The sequence below is a fragment of the Saccostrea echinata genome, unplaced genomic scaffold, assembly GCF_033153115.1.
Source record: "Saccostrea echinata isolate AGI-Se365-2 ecotype Australia unplaced genomic scaffold, CSIRO_AGI_Sech_v1 ptg000056l, whole genome shotgun sequence".
Taxonomy (NCBI): Eukaryota; Metazoa; Mollusca; class Bivalvia; order Ostreida; family Ostreidae; genus Saccostrea; species Saccostrea echinata.
Window position 1 is genome coordinate 8455497 of NW_026889805.1, and position 21024 is coordinate 8476520.

Genomic DNA, 21024 nt, shown 5'->3' on the forward strand with positions numbered 1-21024 from the left:
ATACGAAACCCAATTAGGATCAATCTATGGAGGGAAAAATTAAAAGGCGTTAAAACGCCTTTCGAAAAAGGCGTAATAACGCAAACAACAGGCCCAGGGGCCACATCGCTCACCTAAGCACTCTGGCTAGGAAAAAGCAGAAAGCAGTTCAGTCTTGAAAAGCTTGTTCTCGTGGGGGTTCATGATTTGAACAAAATTTGAATCGTACATTACCTGAAGATGCTTCCAGTTAAATTATGGCTTTGCTGTTCTAGAAAAGAAAATTCTTAAAGATTTTTTCCTATGTATTCCTATGTAAAACTTTGATAGCCCATTGTGGCCCCTCCCTACCCCAGGGGGTCATGATTTGAAAAAAATGAATCTACACTATCTGAGGATGCTTCCATATTAAATATGACCAATCATGGATTTACTGTTCTTGAGAGGAAGTTTTTTAAAGATTTTTCCTGTATATTTCTATGTAAAACTTTGATCACCCATTGTGGCCCCACCCTAACCCCGGGGGTCATGATTTGAACAAATTGGAATCTACACTACCTGAGGATGCTTCCACATAAGTTTCATATTTTCAAGCCCAGTGGTTCTTGAGAAGAAGATTTTTAAATGATGCCATTAATTTTTCACGAATTCATAATTATCTCCCCTTGGAAGAAGGCTTGGCCCTTCATTTGAACAAACTTGAATCCCCTTTACCCAAGGACATTGGCTTAGTGGTTCTTGAGAAGAAGATGATAATGTGAAAAGTTGACAGCAACGATGACAGACACCGGACAAATTTCGATCAGAAAAGCTCACTTGAGCCTTTGGCTCAGGTGAGCTAAAAAGGCGTAATAATGCAAAGAAAGGCAAAATAATGCAAAAAAGGCGTAATCACCTTTCCAAAATGCTTTATGACGCCTTTTATTTTCAATACATGACAAACTTAGCCCATCCCAGTGGCTGAAATCTTACCCTTTGGGACATGAATTTCACAACTTATTATAGGGCTAACTTTTCAAAAAATTATTTAAACAGCTCATGATTAGATTTCTTGGAAAAAAAGATTTTTAAAATGCGTAATATATTTTCAATGTTCGGTAAAACTTTTTTTAAACACAATAATTTGCCAAAGTTTCACCATACTGCAACAAAATGTTCACAGACCAACCAGTCAATAAATGAATTTTTATATTTAAGCTATAGCAAGACTATTCTCCCAAAAAGTGGGGTGGGGCCTGTTTGAAAAGGTCTTATATCCAAAAATGAAAAGGTGTTATTTTAAAATAATAAATATATGAAAGGTTGAATCAAAGCCATCTTTATTTATGCAATATTGAAAAGTATTTTCTATTTTCCTGTACATTTCGCAGACAACTGTTTGCATGGCCATTGGGTAGGCAAACTATTTGCATGGGTATAATGAGCAATTAGCCTTCAACCAAATTTGTGAAATCTATGACAGTTGGTAGAGGTGTCTGGCATCAGAGAAGGACTAAGTTTTTTAACATTAAAAATATATTACATATTTAAAAACCTTTTTTCCTGAAAATCTAATTACAATATGTTTAAATTATTTTTTGAGAAATTAGCCCTATATCTAATTGTGAAATTCATGTCCCAAGGATAAGATTTCAGCCCCCAGGGTGGGCTACGTTAGTTATGTATTGAGAATAAAAGGCGTAATAACGCAAGATCTTGTCTCAAAGGTCAAAGTCGCTGTTGCTAAATCTCTCCTTATGCAATATAGCTTTAAGTTCAAGGTCATCATGTATTTTGAGCTTAACAATGGAATGACTAATGCTTTTTCCAAATTGTAATGCATTTTTTCTGCTTTGTGTGTGCGTTTTTTTTTAAAATAGAAACTTTGAGCCTATATTGTTTTCCCAGAAGATGTCTGTCACGCTTTCTTTTCATTGCTTCCCCTTCCATTTTTAAAGGCATGTGGTGCAATGTAAATATAACAATAGCCATGACTTCCTTTTGATCACATATGGATTTAATGGAACAAAATTTGTAAACAACATATAATTAAATACTCTATTCATGTCATGATTTTCATAAAATCACACAAAATTGATTGATTGATTACAAGTTATATAGGACTTTATACTGAAACAGCAGTATTTCTGCCATCTTCGGCAAGAAATCACAAAATTAACGTGTAATTAGAAACATGACGGCAGAGATAACAGATACTCCTACTTGTATTTTCAAATATGGAAAAGAGGAAAAATTCAGAAATTAAAATAATTTAAAAATGATAAATCCATACTGTAAATTCATTCTCAATCAATAAATATACAATATTTTAATCACAGAGACACAAGTTGATTTCAATAAGATTATTGCTAAGTATCTTTTTTTTTATATCTATACATAACATACATGTATACATAGTATTCACTCTGGATTATCAATAACACACACATTCGGCAGTATAATGGCATTTTCAAAAACAAAACTAGGAATTCATCACAGAGATAATGGTAGGCTGGTAGTCACTGGTTGTCACATTTTGATAATTCATTCTTCTTTATAAAAAAAAGAAGAAAAAAAGCCATGACACAAAGAAAATGAAAGGCATTGATTTTGTGCTTGTAAAGGAAGGCAACAACCATAAACTTCACATATCACAAAACACAGCATTCCCTCCCATAGTATGATTTAAAAATTATGAACTATCTAATATAACATTGATATAATAATGTTAGGAACAATAAAGGCTTGTTTATACCTTTGATCTTGACATTTTACTTGCCACTTAAAATCTCTGTACCCAATAAACTAACATATTAAAATTAAATGGCAATGCATTTTTTCTCCAGTTGCATCAAATTCTATCACCCATAAATTCTCAGCTTTCTAAATTTGGCCACCTAGCATTTCTGCATAAAGTATATGAATGATTAGTTCAAATATTAAAGTACATAATTAAATTGTGTCCAAAGTATTTAATTAATCTATCACTGTCTCTGATCTTAAAACTTTTGATTTTATCTTTACTATGATCGATCATCTGACCTCTCTTCAAATCTCTACTGAAAGAAAAGGGTTGAAAAGTCAAAAAGGATCTTTTAATAACTGTCCTAAATAAAGCTGAAACTTTTCAATGTCTGTGACCTTCACCTTTGACCGTAAAATCCATAGAATTCCTCCCCTAGCTACTCTCCATCTTAGACTGGAAGGTCGCATAGGACTCTAAAATTGTGTTGACAACATTTTTGAAACTTTCTTTTGTCTTTGACCTTAAAGTCTTCTTTCTCTGGATATTCCTAGCACCTCAGTGCTGAGACAGGCAAGTCATATGGTATTTTCTGTTCCATCCAATTACTCTGTCAAGGTTCACACATAATGTGCACAAACAGGCCAGTCCTATGATAATTTTGGTTGTAATGCACCATTTGATTGGACAGAAAAATTTGTTTCTATCTCATAACCTGTTTTTCCTACATCACAATAATTTATATCAAAAATATATCAATCCGCTTGATGTTACAGTTAAAATTTATACAACATGTAGGCATTTTTGAAGGGAAAATTTTCTTATTCTTTACACTTAATGATAGAAAACTGAATTATAAGGAATCAATTTCATAGCTTCCCAAGTTATACTTGTATAACCTTGGTTGGAGCAGTTTATGCTTTTTTTTAAAACCCCTTTGTGGTTTATAAAGCGTAAACTGCCCCAACCCAGGTTATACAGTATAACTTGGGTAGCTATTAAATTTATTCCTTAATTGTTTTGTGCTTTGTTGTGATGTCATATTAAGAGTACTATATAACAAAATTCAGCTACACATTGACAGATAAACTAGGCTGGTCAGTTGATATGAACTCTAGGAAGCCGAACAACCAATTGTTACTTAGCACTGTTAATCATGGCTAGTGGCAATCTGATAAATATTCTTATGATTTCTTCTCATTTCTGCTTTTACATCTATCAACAATCATTACTACAGCCACATTAGGTCATCATCATCATCACCAAAATCATTCATTCCCTCAAATAATTTGTTTCTACAAGGGCTATCCGCTGTGTTATAGTGTCTGTATGGATTGGTTCGGGGCAGTGATTGTTCACACAACCAGCAAAAATAGGCTCGACACTTCATACACGTCATCTTGTTACAGCCATCAATTTTCTACAAAACAAAATACATTTAATAGTACAATTCTCTTTTCTGCTTGAACTTTCAGTAAGGCGTGACATTCTTGGCGATACATAATTAGCGTCTCTCAAATGGTAACCTAGATTCTCATTGGTTAAGAAATTAATAACATTAGCAAGTTTAGACTGTTGTTAACAAACGACAAGGTGACATAAGCCACACCTCTTTACTGTAAGAAATGATGTCATTGGTACTTTACGTCACGTGTTGATGTCTAACCCATTTTTATCCCATTTGTATTTCTCCCGTGAATGAAAAACTGTGTAAATTTCAGTATTGATGAGCTAATCTGGCAACCAATGAGAATCTATAAGGTCACTATCTGAGAGAAGGTAATTATCTATAGCCGAGAATGACACGCCTTACTGAAAGTTCAAGCAGAAAAGAGAATTGTACTAATTTGCTGACCAGTCTTTAATATAACCTCAGGTACTTGTAAAACTAGACCTTTATATATGTACAAAACAGTATAATGATTAAAATACCTATAGATACTACATGTACCTATAGTATTTTACCACACAATATGAGGTAGAAAAACAGGTAATCAAAGGTTACGAAGCTCACCTCGACGAATGTTATCTATAAGTAAGGCAAATCTCACATCATAATTTTTTTCTAGTTAGTGTGCATCCCAAGATCAATATCCATGCAAGTTTGGTTTAAGTAGGACTTATAGTTACTTGGAAATAGACCTGCTCAAAAAACTTATAACCTGTTTACTACCCAAAAAATTTTGGAAGTCTGGAAGTTTTCATCCTTAGATGCACCATCTATGCAAGTTTAATCATAACAGGCCATAATATTATATAGCTACTCCAAAAACATTACCCTGGTCACTCATCTGGAAAATGTATGTCAGATTTAGAATCCAGAGCAAGTCTTGAAGTGTCCATCCCTAGATACATCACCCATGCTAATTTGGTTAAAATATGGCTGAATTCCACTCTTGTGGAAAATCTAGGTCAGATCCAGGATCCAAAGAGGTTTGTTAGTGTACATCCCTAGATGCATCATCCATGCAAGTTTGGTACAGGTAGGGCTTATAGTTACTTGGGAATGGACCTGCTCCAAAAACTTTAACCTGGTCACTCATCTGGAAAATCTGATCCAGGATCTGAAGCAGGTTTGTTAGTGTACATCCCTAGATGCATCATCCATGCAAGTTTGGTCCAGGTAGGGCTTATAGTTACTTGGGAATGGACCTGCTCCAAAAACTTTAACCTGGTCACTCATCTGAAAAATGTAGGTCAGATCCAGCAGAGGTTAGCTAAAAATGTGTGGAGTTGAGTACAGTAAAACACACTTATAGTGAACATCATCGTCTCAAGCCACGATCCAGAGTACGCGTATATATCTCTCACCTACCTGTGACTGCTTGATCATAAAAGTGCCGTAATCTTGAATATTTATGCCTCTATGTTGTGACGTCATGTTCAGCCAATGACATTATTTGTTTCCATCACAATTGAAATCAACAATTGACATCAACAGTATACAAGAAATGTTTCGTATACTGCGATTGGGTACTGAAAAGTCGCGTCAAAGTTCATCATCCGACTTTGCTTTACTCGCATTGGCCAATATTCTAATGAGCTGCGAAATATTCTCTTCTGATTCGACTTAGGCCAGAATGGGAGAGGATCGTACATTTTGGTCGTGGTTTGCGACAATGAGTGAAAATGCTTATAATGAAATGAGGATTACAGTGAAGTGATTTTCATTCCCCACTACTTGTATATTGTACACTAAATAGATATAATGAATTACACTCATAATGAAGCAAAATCATCCCTCCCTGGCACTTTGTTATAAGCGTGTTTTACTGTACCTTGTTCCTTATGCAGAAAAGAATCTAGTATACTATGGACCTATTTATGTTTCCTTACAAAAAGTAAATAGATTGATAGTCAGGATGTGACAATTATGCTGCTTTTCTCATTTTTGATTCTTTATATCATATTTGCCTTCCCAACATGTAGCCCTTCAATATTTTGGATCTTGGATCTCATTGCAGAAACATTTTGATTTGACAAAATATAGCTCTAATATTCCTGACACTTCATGATTTTTCCTTCTGTGTAAAGCTTGAGACCCCATTTCTTGTCCACAATATCTCAAAATTCTTCCATACACTTTGAACCCCATTTACCAAGAATTACTCTTTTTTCTAAGTTTGACTGAAATGTCAACTGAGAAGACTTAAATGAGCAGTTAAAATTTTTAAAAATAAACAAAAGAAAACTGATAAGCTTAACTGATAGTTGGTTAAAAAGGTCCCAAACCATAAACTAGAGCTCACCTGAATATTTGCTCCACAGCTTGGACAGTTCTTAGAGAACTCGTCCAACCATTCCTTTGTCAAACTTTCTGCTATCGCTGCCTCTATCGTCTTCTTCCCATATCGCTTCTCCAGTAACTTTTTGGTTTCTTCATCAGCATTTGTGTACTCATCTCTCAGTTTTCGCAATCCATCTGTGAAATCAGTGCAGGTTAAAATGTTTTTTAAAGTAAATAATCTTAATACAAATTGTTTGATAAATTAAAAGTACATACATGTATGTCACAATTCAAACTGAAGAATCATATTACATGACAACTGCTTAGTACTTGTGTTTATGATATTAGAAATCATGCAAGAATTCTCAACTACATTTCTTCTATACAATCAAATGCAACAATTTCCTACTCTGATGGTATATCTTGCCCTAGGGCCATAAAACTTAGACGAACTCACTTTTGATTTCAGTCTCATTTTTCCACTATAAATTCCTTTGATAAAAGTTTGACTGAGAACAAAAGTGAGCCTTGTATCCATCAATATAAATACCTGATTTGACTTTACAGGGAGACAATCCATGATAAACTAGCTGACAAAGGACACAGAAGACATATCCGCAGGAGGGGCAGTTACCAAAGTTACTCTCCTTGTCCACTGATACTGGATATTGACATGAGGGGCGGGGGCAGTACATCAAATCCACCATCTGGTCCAGGCTGGTCATCAACAACAACTCATCATATTTAGCAAACACCTGTTTAGTAACCAGCTCCTGTACCTTGAAACAAGATTTACATCTACTGCAACGGTTACCTGTTCCTTGTTATGACTTGGATTTACAAAATTTGGATTCATATAAGATTTACATATAACCATATCAAGATCATTTAATTGATTCATGAAAGAATTTCTCTTCCCACTTTCTTTGCCATTATATCATTATCAGGGCTCTCACATCACTTTTTGGGACTGGGGCCGGGACCGTAAAAATTGGGAAAATTAGCGACCTTTTGGGTAATTTTGGGAAAATCATAACTAGACATTATGCATTAAATTCATGATATATTGAGTTTCTGGTGGTGGTTATCAACTAAATTTCTGTTTCGTAATGCAGAGAAATATGAATTACAAGTTCAGTAACTATATATCTTACTAAATGTTCTTTAATATTTGGGGAAGTGACAGATTGGGAAAATAAACACATTCAATTTGGAAAAAATGTGCCTTTTTTGATTGGGAATGGGGCCTTTGAACGGCCCCAAATATAGAGAATCGAGAGCCCTGAATTATTGTATTCATGATTCAAATTTATTCTTACCTGACAAGGATGGGCTTGTGACTCACATTTATCATACGGACAGTTCAAACCCTTAACATTGCCATCACTTATCTGCACAGTGAAGTACTCCCTCATACAAGTCTTACAGAAAACATGCCCGCACTCAATAAATTTTATACACTGGGAACCTAATTTCTCTCCAAAGCATACTTGGCAAGAAAAGAAGGATTTATCAAACTCCAGCTGTAATGCTTGTTTATTGTAATCCAGTATCACAGGAAGAAGGCGATCAAAGGAAGCAATGTCCTGAATGGCTCTAGCGTCTAAACTAGAGTCTCGTCGACTTGTGTCATTGGAAATAATCAGTGGATTTTCTAGTCCTAAAAAACTGAAGGAATCGTCTAAGAGGAAGCTTGTCCAAGTGAACAGAACAACTGATCCCTTGTTTTCCTGCCATAGTTCATCAAGCTTTGAACACAATGAAGATAACTACAATGCAAAATAGGTACATGTATTCTTTTGGAAGAAAACTTGTCTCATACCTTAAGAGTTTACAGAGAGGTATATGTAATTAAAGTTGTAGTAAAATCTGACCTGTTTCCTGTTGAGCCACTTGCAGGACAGAGAAAACTGAGGTGGGCTATCACTGGGGTAGTCAGCAGATAGCTGAAAGTCTAATATCAGGGGAGGTAGGTGCTGTACTCTGTGGAATTCCTCAGCTTTAATTTCATCTGAAATTTTAAAATAAAACCTTTGAGATGAGATTGAGTGTATCTGGGGGATATGATTTGTTACATAAAGAGTGAATTAAACACCAGAATGGTTTTTGAAGATCTACACATAGTTTTTCTTAAATGATATGGAGCATGTCATTTACTAGAGACACAGTGCTTCTTTTAATCATTGTTCTCCAAGGGGAATACCAGACCTTTATTTGACAGATCTTTAAAGTAAACATGTTAAAATGCTGGTGATCAATGCAAAATATAAATACTGTTATCTAGTAAAACATGTCAAGAATCAGTTATAAATGTTTTATTTTATTTCAAGTTCAAAAAAATATTTATGAAAATAAAACAAATATTTCAAATAATAATTTTTCAAAATGTATGGATAAAATATTTTAATTGCAGGCTTGTACCCTTTGCCTTTGTTTGCCTAATAAAGAGACAATATGTCATTATTTCAGTTATTGCAGCAAAAATCCTGTCCCTTGACCTTGGACCATTTACCCCCAAAAATATACTTCTTTCCTGGCCCTCCCCCCCCCCCCCCCCCCCCCATTTATACACTACATATGAAACCTGTAGATTAAAAAAAATGTCCATGCTATTGCAACTCACTGGTAATATAAATAATATAAGCTTTACTTGAGTAAGTGATCCTAAACCAAATGTATTCCACTTGCCTTTCTCCACCTATGTAGTATGAACTCAATGTCAGAGATTAAAAAAATTTGCAAGTTTTCATATAAAAGTATATGATACTGATAATTATTTTGACTACTGACCTTGACTTTTGACCAAGTGACCTTAAAAACTATAGATATTTTCTTACGGCCATCCCCTACTTATCTAGTAAATATTCTGTAGACTGAAATGTATTCAAGTCACCAAGTCACGATGAAGTGTTGATGGACGGACAGACAGAAAGACTAAGTGATTACTATATGACACCCATATCATGAGGCTTGGCTTTAATGTGTATCCACTCTTACATACCATTTGTTTTATCAATGATCACAGCCAACTGAAAGTTTTCTGGAAGGTGTAAACTTGCAGAAAACTGGCCCCCACAATCACTGTCATCTTGTACTAGTGAAATCACTGTCTCATCAAATATGCTGGATAGAGCAAGGAGTTCATCTTCCTGTTGTTCTTTATTGTCTGTCATTACACATCAACTCTATAGATAAGAAAACATTTAATATAAAAAGAAAACAAGAAATATTTAAGAAACATTACAAAAAGGGTCAACTTTAAAATTCAAAATGTTTGCACAGAAAAAAAAAAGAGTTCACCTAGTCAGGGGCAAACATAATTCTAAGTTTGATCTCTATCAGACCTTGATATTATTAGGGGTAATTTACTTCTTAGAGGGTACCAGTGTACCAAGTTTGATGCTTGTCAAGCAAATGGTTCTCAAAATACTCAGATTTTAGCATCTTCCAATTCTATGACCTTTACCTTTGATCTTGTGGCCAGAAAATCAACAGGGGACATCTAATCCTTAGGTGGAACCAGTGTAGAAAGTTTTATGTTTGTCAAGCAAGAGGTTCTTAAGATAATATTGGCAATCAATATCTTCTTATGTTTAGTTTGACCCTTAATCTTTGACCTTGTGACCTCATAATTAATCGGGCTTTTCTATTCCCTATGGAGAATAAATGTACGAAGTTTGAAGTCAGTTAATCAAAGGCTTCTCAAATATTTAATGGAGAATATCTCCTAATGGAAAAACAGTGTATAAAGTTTAATGTCTGTCAAGCAAAAGGCTCTCAAGATATTGAGCAGTCAATATCTTTGTATGTCTTGTTTGACCCTTGACTTTAACTTAGTGACTCAGAGTCAATATTAAGGTCATCTACTGCTAGAGGGGAACCAATGTACCAAGTCTGATGTCAATCAAGCAAAGAGATCTGAAGATACTAGTATTACCAGAGACATATAAAAACCTATTACAATGGACACTATGTTCTTATGTCAATTTGACCTTGACCTTTTTTGCTAACTCAAAATTAGTAGGGGTCATGCATTTACTCCTTTGGCTGAACCAGTGTATTAAGTTTGATGTCTGTCAATCAAAGGGTTCCCAAGATACTGAGCAATCATTTACTCCTTTGGCTGAACTAGTGTATTAAGTTTGATGTCTGTCAACCAAAGGGTCCCCAAGATATTGAGCAATCAATATATTTGTATGTCTAGTTTGAACATTGACCTTTGATTTTGTGACCTCAGAATCAAAATGGCTTATCTATTTTCTTTAGGGGAAACGAGTGTACTAAGTTTGATGTCAATCAAGCAAATGAATCTGAAGATATTGAGTGGACAATATCTTTCTATGTCTTGAATGGTTTGACCCTTGATATTTGACCTTCTGATCAAACAAAAGGCCCATGGGCCTTAACAGTCACCTGAGTATCATGAGTTTTTCAAGATATATGACCAATTTAGGTCCACCTGGAACTGGCTTAAACATATCACATACATTTTACGGTTTCATGAGAACTATCTAATCATTTCTCAAATTTATGCAGCTTGCCCCCTGTAAATTCAAGAGTAAATGAAATAATAGATTTTAATGTATAACACCCCTCAAACAACTTTTGAAGATTTTTTCCTATTCCTACATAAGACTAGATTCCCAGTTGTGGCCCACTCTCCCCACTACCATGATTAGAACAAACTTAAATCTGCATTGCCAGAGGTAGTCTGAAATATCTGATGTTTCCTGGCTTTTTTACGATTTGATATTTTACGTGCCAGGAAAACGTCAGAACCGGCGCCATTATGAAAACTGGAAATTTTGCCATCTGCAACCAGAGTTCATTTTCGATACTTGCGAACAGAATTAAATGCCGAACTCACAATTTATCAACAGCACAATGCTTCAAGTACTCACCAATATCGATGAAAAGAAAACATTACATCACATTTTGACACAGGAATTGCAAAATTTTAAAATGAACGAAATGAAAACAAATCTCGACTGTCAGAAAAAATGTTTTCATCGGATTGTGTATTTTATATACGAACCATAAAAACAATGTTGGTGAGTACTAAAAGTACTAAAGGTACTGTACTATTGATAAGTTGTGGGTTTGACATTTAATTCGGTTCGCAAGTTTCGAAAATCAACACGAGAATGCCATATTCCCAGTTTTCATAATGGCACCAGTTCTGACGTTTTCCTGGCACGTAAAATATCAAATCGTTTAAAAAGCCAGGAAAACGTCAGATATTTCGGACTATGCCAGAGGATGATGGCATATCATGAGCGTGTTGTTCTCAAGAAGAGGAATTTTAAAGATTTTTCCTATATATATGCCAGTGTAAATATCAATATATCAAACCCTCACATGGTGTTAAAGTATAAACTTTGAACTTCATCTCATAAACTCTAATATGATATAACTTCTGATACCAATGGCCTTAATGGGCTTCCATAGTATACATTTCATAACATTATGGTATAAATACATACCTGAAGGCTGATAAGAGTAGATCTTCTGAATCTTATTTCGTTGTTTTCTTTATTTTTCCTGGAAAAATTACAAGGGAATCTTGTAGTAATTAGAAATCAAAAAATAATCGTGTTTCTAAAAGTTTCGGAGATGTTCTGCAATAGTTCAAACACTGAAGTAATCCAGACTATTCTAATCTGCAAATATATGTGGAAGTTATAATTCCGAAATGAAAAGTTGTCATTTTTTGTTTGTCTATAATTATCAAAAAATAAATAAAAAAAGGAATGCAATCCAAAGTAAGGCATTTGGATAACCAGTCCTTACTCCCCCCCCCCCCCCCCCAAAAAAAAAACAAAGTTCATTCAACAAAATTTACAATTCAAACACCTTATCAACGTAGATCATATTGACACATGCGCAGGTTTGACGCTTCCGAGACTGCAGAGAAAAATGATAAAAGCTGACAGATTTATACAGTTACGCTAGGATAATCTTTGGCACTTAACCACTAAGAAACATTTGTAAACAAAATTTACAGGTATGCTTTTACACAATATTGATAAAATTAAATAGCTTAAATGTCTTCCTTCATTTTTTCGAGCCCTACAATTCTAATTTCTAGTTCAGTTTTTCGATCAACAATCAAACTCTTAAAGAAAAACTTATGTGCATTATAAAGTATTTAGAATCAGTGATGTTCATTGTTTCTGCTTGATTGTAGAGCCACGGATAAAAAATTTCAGGATACTTGATCATCATAGCAATGAGTAACTACACAAGAATGTCTCCCCCAAGCTCCCCAACATCATCCACGTTCAGAAATGGAGACCCAGCACAGAGCAAACAAGAAGCCAGACTGACAGCTACAGCCAAACGACACAAATATCTCCGACGGATATTGAAATTTAAACAGATGGATTTTGAATATGCAGTGTGGCAAATGATTTATCTCTTCATATCACCCCAGAAAGTGTACATAATTTTATTATTTAATTATTTTTCATTATCATTGCAAGTTATCTAATTGGCTTAAACTAGATCACATGTTCAAGTATACAACATCTTAATATATTGATGGTGTGACCGTTGGGGAGAGAGAAGTGTGTATTCATTACTAGACGCTGATTCATTTTTAACTTAGATCTGCTCATGAAGAGCATAAACTGCGAGGTCAATATTCTTTCTCCAAGGTCTATATATATCTGTGGATTGTACCAAATCAAAAGGCTATATTTGATACTACTGTTTTACTAGACATGTAAGGAAACCTGAGTTTAACTTTTTGAATAGTTTTTATACTTTGACATGACATGATAAGACTAAATGCACTGCAGACAGAGTACTTTGCCATAATTTGAATGGTTTCCAGTAATGAAAAGAAAAGGATGGTTATACACTTAATGTGGGTATATTTAGTTATATAAGATTATTACTGTGATTGAATCAAATATACCTGGTAAGTTCAGGTCTTGAGACTCTGAAAAAAATCAGATTGCAATGAATGTTGTTTCCAAGTGTAAGTTTTCTTAATTATAGGGAAAAAAAAAAAAAGGAAATAATTTACCCGCCTTTGAATTGAACGTACATATATCTACTGTATTCAGGGTTATTTTCGCCCTTTCACACTTACAAAAAATTTTACCCTGTTTTAAATTTGACCAGTAGCAATTCTGTTTAAGAAATTATACTGTGTTCTTTGAATTCGTCCCATTTTAAATTTGCCCAACTGTGAGTAGGGCGAAAATAAAACGGGGGCAAAAATTTCCCTGTATACAGTATATGCACGTTGAATCAAAATACTTGAATATTTAGTTGTGTTTTCCTTATTTTATTTTTAGCAATGATTTGAATTTGCAAAATTTAGAAATATAAAAATTAACACCATTTTGTCCAAAATTTGTAAAAATAAATTGATGTAAAATTTCCAAATTTACGATAGTTACCAGTTAATATCTAATACAGCTAATGTTTGTATAGAGGTACATTTCTATATTTATATACATGTACTATAATTGTTGAAAATTCTTTATTTTAGATACAGAAATTTCCAATACAGAAAATGTAAGTCAATTTCTTGTTAGTAAATATTCAGAATAAAAGTTAACAATATGTGGAAAAAGATTAAACAACGTTTAAAATCTTCATATTTGCAAGTACACTTAGTGCACATTCAAGTTTTAGGAAGTTATGGGTTCTAAGGTCAAGCGGTTGCAAGAACATATTATAATTGAAAGTTTTTAAAAGGAAAATTAAAAAAAAAAAATGAAGAACACCAAGATTCTTATGCTGTCAGATGGAATCGTCATTATATAATTTTGTGAGTCCTCTGACATACATGTAGTTTGATGTTATAAAAAGACATTTCTTTAGAGAGATGGATTCATTTGTCAGCTCAAGAGAAAGAGAGAGCTACATGGCATAGGTGAGCTTTGTTGCTCATGGAATCATGTTTAGGTTCCCCAGCATTTGAGGACATACTGTTTTGGCATGCTGTCTGGTCACCTACCGATAGTTGTCTGTCAAAGATTTGTGTCAGGTTCCTAACTTCAGAACCTGTTTTTGGAATGTTTTCAGATTGTCTTAGTTCACTTAAACCAAGAGCTCAAGTGAGCTTTTTTGATCGAAGGGTGTCCAATGTCCACCTGTCATGTTTGTAAACTTTTCATATTTTCAGCAACTTCTCAAGAACCATTGGACCAATTTCAAACAAATTTGCCACAACATATCCTTGTGTAAATGGGTTTTAAGTAGTTTCAAATGAAGGGCTACACCCTCTTTCAAGGGAAGATAATTAAAAATTAGTGAAAATTTAATGGCATCTTTTAAAATCTTCTTCTCAATAACAACTGTGCCAGAAAAGGTGAAACTTATGTGTTAGCTTCATTACAATGTGTAAATTCAATTTTTTTTTTAGATCAAGACCTATGGGGGTAGGGTGGGAACACAATAGGTGATCAAAGTTTTACATAGGAATATATAGGGAAAATCTTCAAAATAATCTTCTTCTCAAGAACAGCAAAGTCATGATTATTCATATTTATATGGAAGGATCCTCAGATATTGTAGATTCAAGTTTGTTCAAATCATGAACCTGTGGGGTAGGGTGGAGCCACAATGGGCAATCAAAGTTTTACATAGGCATATATAATATAGGAATCATCTTTAAAAATCTGCTTTTCAAGAACAGCAAAGCCATGATAAGTCATATTTATATGGAAGCATCCTCAGGTTGTGTAGATTCAAGTTTCTTCAAACCACAACTGACGGGGGAAAAGTGAAGCCACAACTGGAGATCAAAGTTTTACATCAGAATATATAGGAAAAAAATCTTTAAAAAACTATCTTCTGAAAAGCATCAAAGCCCTGATAAGTCATATTTATATGGAAGCATCCTCAGAATGTAGATGGAAGTTTGTTCAAATCATGACCCTTGGGAATGGAAGGGCCACAATGAATGAATGGCCAATCAAAGTTTTACATACCCCAGTAGTAATATTAGGGAAGAATCTTTAAAAAATCATCTTCTCAAAAACAGCAAAGCCATGGTTAGTCATATTTATATAGAAGAAGGTAGTGTGGATTCAAATTTTGTTCAATTCATGACCTCAAGAGGTAGGGTGGGGCCATAATATCTAATCAAAGTTTTATAGGAATGATAGGGGGAAAATCTGCCAATGGAGAAGAGAAGGGTCATAGTAACTCGGGTGAGCAATGTGACCGATGGACCTCTCTTGTTAAAATAGTTTCAAGCTTGTGTATTATATTGTTGCTCATGACTTGGAGTATGTCTATCTTGTTTCAAAATCAAAACTTGAGTACAGTGTTGCTGACGGCCAGGTGTCACACGATTTTTTCCCAACATTCTATCTTCTAGGTCAATACAAGGAAATACTGAATATGGCCAGGTCATAACTCTTGAACCCTTAATTGGATTAAATTCAAACAAGTATATTGTTACAGATGGTCTAAAGGTATTTCATGATCTTTATTCAATTTTCATGGCCATCCCTTGAAGTTCAAGGTCAGGTCTTCAAAGAAATGTAGTGCTTTCTGGGATCCAGCATTGAAATAGGAAAAACATCTATTCTTGTAAGATTAGAAAAAAATTTAGTTTAAACTTGAATATGTTGTTGTTAAAATACAAAGGTGTGCCATGACTATAATTCTAGGACATATCGCAAATGTTAAGGTTACTTTATATTCATTGGTTGTATAATGCTAATCAGGGAATGGGATATGACAGAAGAGGGGGTGTCAATTTTTGACCTGAAAGATTATGTATTGTTTAATTTGATATCATACCAGTATTCCTATCCTATATATTTACAAGTATGTGTTTTGAACACATGTATTTGATAGATACAAAAGATCAGTGGGCCAGAGATGATCCAGCATTTTTAGTGCTACTTAGTTTTTGGCTGGTGGGTAAGTTACTTTCATGGACATGCATGAATGTTATTCCATTTTTGATATCAATATGTGTTTATATTACTGATAGCAAAATATAAAAGAAACATAAACTTTGTCCAAACACTTCAATTAATTTCCTACTTCTGTGTTAGTAAATGATAGATGAGTATTTCTAGGGAAGGCAATTCTTTTTTTTTCTTTAATAATAATGGATGAATTTAAAAGTAGTTTGGTTGTGAAAATAATTTACTAAATTAATTGTAAATTTAAATCTTGCATCTTAAAAACTCATCCATAAGCAATGAAAAAAAAATCATAGTTTGTTTCATTCAAATCATGTATTTAATATATATTTTACTTAATTTGGCTTGAGCAAGACTTGTCTAATGATTCACCTGTAATTCATTAAATGACATGTATTGTGCATCAAAATATATAACAATTTCTTCAAGACTGTGGTTTTAAAGTGGAATTGCTATTATAAAGATTAAAAGTACACATTATGCAGGTGTATATTCAGACAAACAAAAAATCTAATTTACATAAAAATGTTTTGGTTCTGTTGCAGTGTCATCCATTGGATTTTCTTTCACACTTGGCATCCATTTCTCTGGATTCTTGAAACTGATTTTATGGGTAGTGTTTGTGGATTGCATAGGAGTTGGGTTACTAATAGCAACTATTTTCTGGTATTAATCAATAAGGAATTTTCATTTGTATAAAGATAATTACTGTGAAATCACTAATTTTCATGGGGATATAATTAACATTGTTTTAGTGGTATGAAAATTAAAACTTCATAATGCAGTATATGTATGATATTTCTTCTATATAAACTACAGAGGCAAATCCCCCTTGAACCAGTTTTTTTTTTTTTTTTTTTTTTTTTTTTCAAACAAGGAAAAATATTATCCCATGATAATAAAAGTGATTTTGCAGTATATTGACATGAATACTTCTCAGGTCCAACTTGAAAAGAACAGTAATTGCTATATATGTCATATAGGGTGAATTCACCATGCATTGGACACGTACCTTGCTTCAGACAATTGTAAGCAATAATTTTGCATCCAACCTGAATTTCTCTGTGTTTTGACTTGTTTCTGCCTTAAATTCGAAGATTTAAACTTTTTAATGATGCCAATGTTTATTATTATGTGATATAAATACCATAATAGTGACTGTGGTGACATCATGCGTGACATCATAAAAAGGGAGTAACTAGATTTTTTTATTTATTTTTTTTAATTTATTTATAGGTTTGTCTCTCTTTCATTAGACTTCAAGGGAACGTGTCCGTCTTGAGTGAATTTTGTTGATAATTTGATAGAAAATTTCAAGAAATGTCTAATTTTGTATTACATCTATAGGGATTTAAATATGGGGTGGTCACATTATCCAATCCTATGAAGCACAAAGTAGGTAGATTTGATCACATACCAACCCGTATCAAGTAGTACCTTATTTCTTTAGTAATGTATAATTTTTCCAATCTGTTATTTCAGGTTATTCACCAATAAGTACATGATACAGGCCCCTCCGCGGGGTCAGGATGTGGAGTGGGGATATGCCTTTGATGTTCATCTTAATGCTTTCTTTCCTTTACTCATGATTCTACATTTGTTTCAGTTGGTTTTTCTTGGTTGTAAGTATTACAACATTAATCATTGTATGTGCTCTGCTTCTTCAATAAATTCCAGATCTTAGTAAATGTATTTTCTTTACCTCTACTAAAGTTTTTCTTAAAGATAGGATATTTAAGAAAATGAACCACATCTTATCCCATTTTGCTTTAATTTATTTCAGTAATTAATGGAGATAGTTATCTTGGGTTGTTGTTTGGAAACACATTGTGGCTGGTGGCCTTGACCTATTACATTTACATAACCTTTCTGGGATACAGTGGTAAGATGTGTTAAAAACATCATCTGTTTCTTTAAAATCATCTAATAATTTTTTTGTATCATCCAGAAAAAATGGCCAGCAATTCTTCTTGATAAAATTTCACAATTCTAATTTTTGTGTTTGTTTATTTTAGCACTACCATACCTAAAGAATACCAGGAACTTGTTATTTCCATGTATTGGTGTCATATTAGTGTATGTTCTCTCTCTAATATTCAGCTGGAACTTCAGTAGAGGACTGTGTAACTTTTACAAATTTCGAGTCATGTAGTACTTCCACATAAACCATATGATTTGCCTGATCTGTGACATTCAGACTCATTTTCCCCTCAAGGAGTAACTGTTAAGTTGTGTGTGTGGTACATGCGTTGGGACAAGAGGGAAAAGAATGATACACTGCAAAGAATGTCAAACCAGTGGAAATCTAATACGGTCCAAGCACCTGTTTTATATTTTTAAATTGTGATCTGTACATAATATGCTTGTTATTTAGCCGCTGTTTGTTATATTTATTGACTGTGGTCTTATGAGTTTCATTATATGACATCATCTTTACTATTTTACATACTGTATATGATGAGTTGTGTAGCCAACCCATTGATAATTTGTCCACTAACTCAAGCAGCCAATTATGTATGCAAGTCCCAACTGGGTCCAAAAACTTAACAACATATAGACAGTTGCTTGTGTGTTTAAAAATGATGTAGAAAATGTCTTGATTATAAATAAATGACCAGACAATCTCATACATACGGTAGTTTGATGTATTTCTAAATAATTGTGTTGTTCTTTTAAAATCAGGAGTTTACCGAGAACTGAGAAGTACATTGAAAGCATTTCTTTGCACTTAGGTATTTCAAACCACCAGATGTAATATTAGTTGTCCAGGTTCATCAAGGGATGTGGGGGGATATGTCCCTGGATGTATTCCGTATGCCCTGAAGCCAAGGACGACAGTTGTACGGAAATTGACACTTGGCTTGTTAAACAATCAAAACTTTTAGATCCCAATAGAAACGAGCAAATTCAAAGAATTGTGTTGGAATGCAATTATTGATGGCATGTTGTAGCTGTTTTGTTTGTGTTTCCTGCCAAATATGAATGTCATATTTTCCCTCACTCAGAAAGCTATCACCAATGTTAACATTTTTCACAATTAGGTTAAACTTCAAGGTCAAGGTTACGAGGTTAAAAAATCAAAGCACTCTTGTCACAGGTAATGCACATGTCAAATATGAACGCCCTATCTTCTCTATTCAGAAGTTACAACCAATATTAATCAAATTTGAAGGTTTTGGAGTCAAAAACTACCGAAATTAGAATTAAAGCCCTATTTATTCTCATTCAAAAGTGGCAAATACTTTTAAAATAATATGGTAAAAAATTAATGCAAGAAATATCAACAATTTTCATAAACAATACAGTTAGTATTTCATCATTTTCAAAGACTAACGCAATTTTTTAAGTTAGAATACAAGAAAATACCTTTAATTCTCTTTTCTTACAAGAATTATCTAAGTTACATTTTCAAATTTTTAATAGGTTTCATATCTTTACTGTGTCACTTAAAAACATTTTTTGTCATTTGATAAGCACAAATAAACCTTACAAGATGGACAATGCATGGAAGTTTCATAACTTGGAATCTCTTTTTCAAATAAAGGCTTTGGCATTACAATCGTTCCATTCATCTAATTTATGTGATATTCATTTGCTCATCTTCGCTAGACATTAAGGATTTCTATTTGGTACTCTTCTCACAAACCCTTGGCCCATCATGCTATCAGAAGTCAGGATTGTTTATGTCACATGATCTCGAATCACAGCTTGCATCACTGACAGAAATAAAGAGCGTTTTTAAACATTGAAGTATCTGAATAATAATTAACATGCAGGTAGATTTACTTAATATTTAGTTTGCAAGTCTAAATCATTCTGCAATATAGATTCCAGATTACATTATGTGTACATCATCTTAAAGTTGGATGATGACATAGCTATTTAAGGAATGGAATGTTATCTTACGAATCAGTTTACATGGATTTTTCATTACCAAGACTAAAATTCAAGAAATATACTGAAAGAAGATATCATCATGAACAATAGCAATTGCTGATTGGTTAAATAATGTCAATAAACTATCATAAGTCGACAAAAACAAAAATCCTGACTTATGAAAGCAAGATAACTCCAATCACAACTCGACCCCCCACCCCCCCCCCCCAAAAAAAAGAAAGAAAGAAAGAAAAACGACTTGATAGCAAGATGGGCCAAGGGTTTGTGAGAATAGAAGCCCATCAGAAACCTTTGACTGGCGAATTTGGCATTTGCTAACAATGTTTTATGAGAAACATTTGTCTTGGTCATTTCAGGCCCGTAGGAAGCAATTTCAGTTTGGGGGGAGGTGGGGCACAGCCATACATTTTCAGTTGAGGGGGCACCATCAAAAAGCAAATAAAAGGGTCATCAGACGTTTTTATTGAAGGGACACAAGCATAAAATATCTATGTTTACTATAGCAATCTATACATCGGCAAAATTATGGGGGGGGGGGGGGGGGCACGGCCCCCCCGTGCCCCCCCCCCGGTTCCTACGGCCATGCATTTAATCCAATAATATTTTGATTATGCAAGTAATTCAAGCTGTCCAAAATTTTGAAGTACAATTTGCAAACTAGCTTTCATGTGTTCTAATTTCTTTTTTTTTTTTTTTAAAAAAAGGAATTTACATTTAACCATAATATCAAATAAAGGAGATGGGTGAACAAGGCGTGCAGAATGCCTATAGCTTCAGATATATAAAAATCATTTTCAATT

At 33.8% G+C, this 21024-nt stretch overlaps 2 protein-coding genes across 2 annotated transcripts; one reads left to right on the forward strand and one right to left on the reverse strand.

The window, feature by feature from the left end:
• Window positions 1-1962: 1962 nt before the first annotated feature.
• LOC133173253 (E3 ubiquitin-protein ligase RNF14-like) lies at window positions 1963-12014 on the reverse strand. The gene is made up of 7 exons (XM_061308233.1): window positions 11912-12014; window positions 9430-9613; window positions 8303-8439; window positions 7748-8197; window positions 6979-7207; window positions 6451-6623; window positions 1963-4121 (listed from the first exon to the last, which is right to left on the reverse strand). Exons 2-7 carry the CDS (start codon window positions 9599-9601, stop codon window positions 3933-3935), a joined length of 1350 nt encoding a protein of 449 aa, XP_061164217.1. The 5' UTR covers window positions 9602-9613; window positions 11912-12014; the 3' UTR covers window positions 1963-3932.
• Window positions 12015-12335: 321 nt separating this feature from the next.
• On the forward strand, window positions 12336-18956 carry LOC133173755 (protein unc-50 homolog). Its single transcript, XM_061308778.1, has 8 exons — window positions 12336-12432; window positions 12616-12866; window positions 13930-13955; window positions 16254-16319; window positions 16873-16993; window positions 17810-17949; window positions 18111-18209; window positions 18343-18956. Exons 2-8 carry the CDS (start codon window positions 12658-12660, stop codon window positions 18477-18479), a joined length of 798 nt encoding a protein of 265 aa, XP_061164762.1. The 5' UTR covers window positions 12336-12432; window positions 12616-12657; the 3' UTR covers window positions 18480-18956.
• The last annotated feature ends 2068 nt before the right edge of the window (window positions 18957-21024 follow it).

Bases quoted from the DNA above. Each gene is read 5' to 3' on its own strand.
- LOC133173755 (XM_061308778.1), top strand. From the start codon at position 12,658: ATGAGTAACTACACAAGAATGTCTCCCCCAAGCTCCCCAACATCATCC. The intron at 13,956-16,253 runs GTAAGTCAATTT...TGTATTTGATAG, and splicing joins AAATTTCCAATACAGAAAAT to ATACAAAAGATCAGTGGGCC. The intron at 16,320-16,872 runs GTAAGTTACTTT...GTTCTGTTGCAG, and splicing joins ACTTAGTTTTTGGCTGGTGG to TGTCATCCATTGGATTTTCT.
- LOC133173253 (XM_061308233.1), bottom strand. From the start codon at position 9,601: ATGACAGACAATAAAGAACAACAGGAAGATGAACTCCTTGCTCTATCC. The intron at 7,208-7,747 runs GTAAGAATAAAT...TCTTGTTTCAAG, and splicing joins CACAAGCCCATCCTTGTCAG to GTACAGGAGCTGGTTACTAA. The intron at 4,122-6,450 runs GTGAGCTCTAGT...TTTGTTTTGTAG, and splicing joins GCTGTGGAGCAAATATTCAG to AAAATTGATGGCTGTAACAA.